This window comes from Ceratotherium simum, chromosome 7 (genome assembly GCF_057802395.1).
Source record: "Ceratotherium simum simum isolate JZ-2026a chromosome 7, ASM5780239v1, whole genome shotgun sequence".
In the NCBI taxonomy this organism is placed as follows: Eukaryota; Metazoa; Chordata; class Mammalia; order Perissodactyla; family Rhinocerotidae; genus Ceratotherium; species Ceratotherium simum.
In genome coordinates, this window is record NC_141906.1 from 536707 (window position 1) to 544485 (window position 7779).

Genomic DNA, 7779 nt, shown 5'->3' on the forward strand with positions numbered 1-7779 from the left:
CCTGACCGCCCCTCCTATGTTAGTCCTGACTGCCCCTCCTGATTAGAGACGAGCAGAGCAGAGCACTGGGGGGGAAGTCCACAGAATTAAAGAGCCTGCGTTTGGCTTCTGGCTTCCCCTGCAGGGGTGAGACCTTGAGCAAGTCACCTTACCTCTCCCTGAACTTCATCTGCACGTGTGGAAGATAGAGATAATAATCCCACCGTGTACAATTGTACAATTGTTAAGTTAGATTAACTTGTAGAATCAAACTGAACTGAAGGAGTCAGTGATATGAAGCACCTAGTACAGTATCCTGTGTCGATGGTCTGAGTAATGATAGCGTTACTGTTAGAATACTAAGGGAAGAGCCAGCCTGGGAGCTTGGTAATCGGACAGTTTTGAGAGCTTGATGGGCAAGGTCGTCATGAGACTGAGGAAGAGGTGGTCCAGAGAAAAACTTAACTGCTTGGCTTAGTAATAACCAGATGATGATGTGTCAAAGAAAAGTGGGTTTTCCCGCAGTCAAGGGGCCTGCCTCTGGAAAGGAGAGTCGGCCTCGTCCGGTGGTTGGCACCGTGAATGGGAGCTGCTGTCTCCCAGATGTTTCTTTGGGCCTTGTGGGCACTAGATGGGAGCGTGGTTGGGTCACCCTACGGGGAAACGGGCTTTCCTACAGGGAGCTGGTGCCTTCTTCCCGCAACTGAAGGACAGCTTTGCTGTTACGGTTACCACTATTATTTTATTGTTACTGCTGACTTTGGGAAGCTGGAGCAGAAAGCAAGCTGCACTCAGATCTCTTTAGACTATTGGCTTTGCTCGTCCCTTGCGTCTGGAGGATGCGATTCTGGCACAGACCTGAGTTTGCGCTCAGTAAACTACTTGCTTGAGGCTAAAGGGGAGAGGACCAGTGGCGTGTTATGGGGTCATTTGAAAAGGATCTGTTCAGGTTGTGAGGAAAATGGTAAAGTAAAATTCTGCCTGGAAAATGCAAGGGAATGCATTGAACGCAACATAGTTGTAGGAACTTTTAATGGGAAAGACGCAGTTAGGAAGCAGCGGGGTTCAATGTGTGTGTGAAGGGAAGGCGTGGGCAGTGTCCTGAGACCCGTTGGGGCCCTACGGAGCTCCTCCTTGCAGAAGGTGAGGAAGCAGGCTGGTGCTTAACAAACCCGTGGCCCCTTCTTGGAAAAGTGCAATCTTTTCTTATTTATTTATATGCTAAGAGTACAGACCCTTACGTTAAGTACTTTGGTATTAAATACTTTGTATATGCTAGACTCTCTACAGCATTATTTCAGTTAATAGGTGGGTAGGATATAGTGGAAACGGACTCAAACTTCATGCCTTCTCACCCCAAGTCGCAGCCCTCCTTCTGAAAGAGTTTATGGTCTCTTTTGGAGCTAGGATACGCACAAATGAAAAGAGTGTGTGCTTATGAGCTAAATCGGAGGCTGGAGGGGCTGAGGAGTTCAGAGGGTATCCATTTGAGCTAGGGCCATCCCAGAGGGCTTCTTGGAGGAGGAAGGGTGTGGCTAACCATCCAGGACTTGGTAAGTTCAGGCAGAAGGATGAGCAGAAGCAGAAAGGCAAGGAAAAGAAATTAGACTGAATGGGGATGTTGCGGTGTTAGGCTCTGGGTGACATAAAGATGAAGTTGAGGGAAAGCTCCCCCCTCAGGACTTTCCAGGCCCTGGAAGAAGGCAGACCTAGACTCGGCCCACCACATCAGATAGCCCGTAATAAACGCTGTAGTGGGGGAAGGACGGCCTCAGTCTGGACGTGAAGTTTCCGAGAAGGCATCACCGAGGAGGCAGCGCCTATGAGGGTGCACAGTAGACTTTGAGGGGTGGGGGTGAAGCATGATCAGTGTCAGCAAGAGCAAGGCAGATTTAGGAATGGTGATCTGCAGGAATACAGATTAATCAGGGACTGAGAAGGAGGTGTGAGGCTGGAAAGGAGCTAGGGACTGCCCTGCGGGGGAAAGACCCGGCTGGTCCCGAGGCTTACTCCCATCCCAGAATGGTGACTCAGAATTCTCCTAAGGAGGTGGGCAGGCCGAAGCTCTCAGTGCACTCCTGGGGCTCGGTTCCAGGGATTTGGCTGAACTTTCTCTAGCGAGGACAGGGGTGGGGCTTCTCTGTTCCTCGGCAGGAGGTTGTGTAATCCCACTCCTGCCTTCTCTTGGATAAAGGGACAGCAGAGACTTTAAACACTGTGATTCCTGGTTTAACTTGAGTGTGACAGCCGTGGAGCTGTTTACGCTTGATTCAGGAGGGAGCAGTCGGCAGCAGAGAACATCAAATCTTTGGGCCATAAAACGTAAATTGCTTACTTCCCAGGGTTGGCTCTAAGGCTCATCCCTCCCAGAATTCTGCCTCAGACTCAGCCTGGGAGCTGCGACTTCTTTGGTTTATTACTTGTCTAAATATTCTCTGCTAGTATTTTTTGAGCCCTGCTTCTGTGCTAGGCACTCGGCTGAGCCCTTTACCTGGATGGTCTGGTTTAATCTGTTCAGAAGTCCTTTAAATTGTCAGCTTATTGGCCCCCTTTCACAAAAAGGAAATGGCCCCTCACCCAGGGCTTTTGGGGGCAGAGCTGGGTGTGACCCTCGGGTCAGATTCGGAGCCTGAGTTCCCGTCCACCTCTCACTCGGAGGAGGGACCATCTCGTTCGCCTCGGCCCGTTCTGGGCCCACTGTCCACAAGCGCACAGGCGGGGCCCTTTAACCTCCCTCTGCGCTGGGCAGCGCCATCCTGACGGCTCCGCTGAAGAGCCTCAGGCATTGGGGATCCCTCAGCCCCAGCAGGAGAGGCTGCCTCTAAAGAGACCCCCTTTCCAGTGTCGCCTCACACGGAGTGTGTCTTTCCCAAGGTGAGAAGCCATACCAGTGTGACTTCAAGGACTGTGAGCGGAGGTTTTCCCGTTCAGACCAGCTCAAAAGGCACCAGAGGAGACACACAGGTTTGTGGGCTCACTTCTCGCTGCTGGTGGTACTGCCCTTGGGTTACAGTGGATTCTGGGGTTTTCTTTGTTGTTGAATGTGGATGTGAGAGGGTCGACCATTTGTTTAGTTTTTCCAATATATATATATATATTTTTTATAATCTCTGGGGATTTTCCTTCTCTTAAAAAAAAGAAAAAGAAAAGAAAAGGAAACATCCCGCATTTCTCCTGCAAACCACAGAACTGTGGGGTTGCACCAGCAGTTTGCTGCTGGTGCACTGCACATCAGAACAGCTCACAGGTGGCGGGGGCTGAGCCCCGTCTGCAGCAGAGATTCCTCTGTTGAGTCTCAGACACGGCTGAGACCTGGCTGAGAAGCTGGGCAGTCGTGGTTCAGGAACAGTGGTTCCCCTGACAGCGGCCGGTCTTCAGGGGTCAAGCGGCGGCAGGCGGCTTGCGCTGGGCCTAGAGTGTCGGGGATGTGAGCGTGAGATGACATTGCAGGCGTGGCCGCCGGGAAGCTGGCCTTGTGGGCCTCGTGCTGCCCCCACGTGGTTAGGGCCGCGGCTAGACCTTCTCTGTCCATCTAGGTGTGAAACCCTTCCAGTGTAAAACTTGTCAGCGCAAGTTCTCCCGGTCCGACCACCTGAAGACCCACACCAGGACTCATACAGGTAAAACAAGTGCGTAACTTTTCTTCACATTTATTTTTCATTATTTTTTAAACTATTGTTGGATGAAGTTGTTTGTGATGAGAGAGACTGCAGAAGACCAGTGTGAATGTTCCAGTCAGGGTTAGAGTCGGTTGAGAGAAAGGGCAGTGCGTGACTATCTTGAAATAATAACATTGCTGAAGTTGGGGGGTGGGGTACAGAGCAGGAGAGAGTTGAGGAAGAACTCCTTCCATGAGTGTCCACAATGAAACGAAGGGCAAGCCAGGTCCCTACTGTCCATTACATTGTTATCACTCTGTTTGATTTGATAATCAACCTTATAGAAAAACAGCAGAAATTCTAGCAAGCCAAACATTTATTCTGCTGAAAGCCCCCATTTCATGACAGTGTTTTTGGAGTGCTGTCTCCTTGCTCTGCTAAAAGTTGATGCCGTGGGAGCCGCCCTGGTTTCTGCCAGGCTCACAGCAGCGTGTGGATGTTCTGGTAGAGGGAGGGGAAGAGGACGTTTGTTCACTGGCTGCGGAGGGCTGTTGCTTCTCCACGAGGCTGCTGTGAAGAGCACCATCCTTGTTGTGTGTTTCCTAGCTTTGGGAGGAGGGCTAGCACCTCGGTTTCCTCAGTTTATCTTCAGGACATCCTTGTCAGGAGAGCAGGGATGCCTGTCTTATCCCCATTCTACAGATGAGGAGATTGAGGCACATAGTGAGCAGATGGCTTGTTGAAAGTCCCAGTGCTGGGAAGGAGCAAGCCCAGTTCTATCTGCTCCCAGCCCACCGCATCTCTCTGCCTTCTTTGTTGGAGAAAGAAGGTTTCAGGGTATGGGGTTCACCTCCCAGCCCAGGGAGGAGAGAGAATCAAGGGGAGCCAAAGTCAGCAGAGTTGAGCACCACTGAGAGCCTGAGAAGAATGCAGACGCCAGGGGAAGGGCTGGGATTCGTCCATCAGGAGCATGGCCACGGTGGGGCCGGAGTGAGAGGCAGATCAGGAAGGGCAGCGGCGCAGTGAGTGCAGGTGAAGGGAAGCCTGAGGGCAGTCCCACATCCTCAGCCCACGTGGCCGCTCTCTCAGGGTCAAGGCACCGGTGCCCGAATGGACCTGATGGGCGTCTCATTCCTGCTGCTTGGGTGCCCTTGGTGTCGCTTCTTGGCCTCAGTCCTGAGCCCATAATTTGGTGGGAAAGATTTATCGTTCCTGCCCCTGCCCCACCCGGCGCACATCTGCATAGGCGTGAAGTGGCCTGTGTCACCAGCAGACCCTTTGATGCTGTCTTTGACTGGCCTCCAGTTCTGACCCTGGAACAGCGCCCCCTTGGGACATTTCTCAGTGCTCATCCCGACCAGTGGTTCTCAGAGAAGGCCAGGTGGGACCAGTGACAGCCTGAGAGGCTCCCCAGGTGGGGAGGGATTGGCATTTTTACTTGGGATGAAGCCACAGCTGTGCCCCCATTATGGCTCCACCCTGGGGTGTGGCACAGCAGAGTGCATGGGCTTTGGAGTTAGACAGACGTAGACTTGAGTCCTGCCTGTGTCTGCGCTCACCAGAAGTCCAGCCTCATCCATACAGTGGGGGTGGTAAAGCTTCCCTTACAGGGCTGTTGTAAGGAGCACATGAGGCAAGGTGTATCTATGATGCCCAATGCAAGGCCTGGCATATAGTAGGCATTTAATAAATGCTGATTACCTTCCCTACACAGAAGGAGGCTTGGAAGGAACTTCTGAGGGCTCGGTAGATGGAGAAGCTTCCAGCTTTTGCCAAGCTTGTTAAAAATCTCAAAACCATGCTCAACTAGAATTTTCTGTATAATAGAGTTTATGCTCTGAGTAACGCTTGAAGGAAAAAGAAGCAGGTACCATGCACATAGATATCAGTGATTTATTTAAAAATATCCAACCCATCCAGAATATACAGACAGAGATCTTAAAGCTACAGTCGCAGCTCCACTGCTGGATGGCAATCAATCACTAATATCCAGAGTGATGAGCCGGAGGCCCTCGCAGCCCAGTGAACAATTCTCTGCTTAGACAGCAAAGGGGGAAATTCACAGTTCACGGAACAGTCCAACAGCAGAGGTTGAAGCCGATGTTTTTTCCCTCAACTAAATAGGAGTTGCCCAGACATTTCGTTAGCTAGACTCATTCCTCCCCTCCCATCTTCCAGGTTTTCTGACTTAATAATATTTTACAGTTTTTTCAGTATTTCAATCCTCAAGTCCCCAGAGGTGCTGCCATTTCCGGGATGCCTGTGAAATGAGCCCGATGGTCAGCTCAGGGAAAGAGCAGGAGGGAACGTGGAGGGGGTGCCTTGTGCGATTGGACTCGGGCCTGCACGGCTGACCTCGTGCCCGGGCTGTCTGTGCGAGGGTCTCTGACTGGCGATTGTGTCTGCAGGTGAGAAGCCCTTCAGCTGTCGGTGGCCTAGTTGTCAGAAGAAGTTTGCCCGGTCAGATGAGCTGGTCCGCCATCACAACATGCACCAGAGGAACATGACAAAGCTGCAGCTGGCCCTGTGAGGGTCCAGCGGGACAGCGCCGTGTCCAGGCAGGGCTACGCATGAACTGCCCTCAGATCTGACTCGAATTCCTCTTCGCCCTCCTCTCCAAGAAGGACACGGCATTCGACCTTCTTCATCCGGCTTCCGGGACAAGACACCTGCCTACTGCGTCCACCAGGCTTGCCCGGGGGAGCTGCCGGGCGCTGCTTGGGTCACTTTCAGTTGGCTCACAAGGCCCTGGAGAAGTGGCTGACGCTGTCTGGTCAGTTAAAAGCCCATCGCCATTTGGTCTGGATTTTCCACCGTAAGAGAGCCGTTGTTGATGACGCCCCTCTCCTCCTCTGCGCTCATTTTCACTAGGAATGGAGTCACTGTGCCATTTTTCATCATAGAATATTTATAGGCCAGGGCATGTGTATGTGTCTGCTAATGTAAACTTTGTCGTGGTTTCCATTTACTAACAGCAATAGCTAGAAATAAATCAGAGAGCGAGGCTCTGGGGCGAGTCCCGCCGACATTCCGGAGGTCAGGCGGGCTGCTAACCTGGGAGGCAGGATGTAATGCTCCCGGCAACTTCAGAACTCATGCGTTTCAGCAGCTGAAAAAAGAATCAGAACTAACCAGTACCTCTGTAGGGAAACCTGAAAGAATCTTACCATTCAGTTAATTCAGTGTTAGCAAGTAGCACACTGCTCTTAGGAAACTGTGCTTGAAGATCCCAGGTGTTGTTTTGCGTTTATTTTTGACTTTTTTGAGTTGTAATGTTATGCATCCTCGGAGATGTACATGTCCCCTCACACAAAGGGAGTGGAGTTCATTTTCACCACGTGGGGTGTCCTAGAGTGTGCAGACCACGCCAATTATGTGGCTTCAAGTTGTAAAATTAAAGTGACTGAAAGAAAACGGCTGTGCGAGATCTGCTGATGGCACTGGGTCCACAAGTGTGCGAAACACAAGCCTGACTCCTGCGAGGAAACCCTCTGTCGAAAGGTGGTTGGGGGGCGTGTGGGTGGTTTTTTTAAGGGAGGGAGGTTGTTATTTACTGTTGCTTGAAATTATTGTGTAAATAATATATCTGATAATGATTTGCTCTGTGACGACTGAAGTTAGGAAATGTACAACGTTAGATGCATCACTGTTCTGGTGTTGATTTTACAAACGTATCGATGATGACACTGACATGTAACCTGCATTTTCACTTCGCTCTCCATTAAAGTCTGTTCAAAAGGACAGTGGCACGATTCTCTCTGTTGTGCTGTGTTCAGATCTCAAGGACGGTCTCGCCTCTTTTAAACAGGTAAGGGTAAGAAGATGCACCGACGTTGATGACCACTAGTTGAGCCCATCCAGGACCTGACCACGATTTATTTCTCTGTGGAACCTCAGGAGGCAGTTACCATCCTGGAAGCGGCCAGGGCAGTGCCTTCGCCGCGCATCGTGAAGTAACTGCTGGTGCTGTGGCTGGCTGGGCGTGCGGGCGGCGTGGCGGGAATCCGTTTTAGGGTTTGTGGTATCCAGGCTGTCATAGCATTACCTCTTACTCCACGTCAGCGGAAGAGAATAGAGAGATGCTCATGACAGCTCTTTTTGAAAAGCTCGCAGGTAGACACTTGATCAGGAGGGCTCAGTACAACTGAGTTTACAACTGTCATTGCTCTAAATCAGCTCAGCTGGTGTCTGACAGCTGCTC

At 51.2% G+C, this 7779-nt stretch overlaps 1 protein-coding gene across 2 annotated transcripts in view; it reads left to right on the forward strand.

Annotated features, from left to right (window-relative positions):
• WT1 (WT1 transcription factor) overlaps positions 1-7319 on the forward strand; it is a 46293-nt gene extending 38974 nt beyond the window's left edge. Inside the window, exons 7-9 of one of the 2 annotated variants that reach the window (XM_087433041.1) lie at positions 2854-2943; positions 3516-3608; positions 5987-7319. In XM_087433041.1, the coding sequence (XP_087289167.1) occupies positions 2854-2943; positions 3516-3608; positions 5987-6108 (305 nt within the window). In that variant the 3' untranslated portion in view covers positions 6109-7319. The remainder of the gene's footprint in view (positions 1-2853; positions 2944-3515; positions 3609-5986) is intronic. The other variant, XM_087433042.1, reaches the window with a different exon arrangement.
• Positions 7320-7779: the final 460 nt, after the last annotated feature.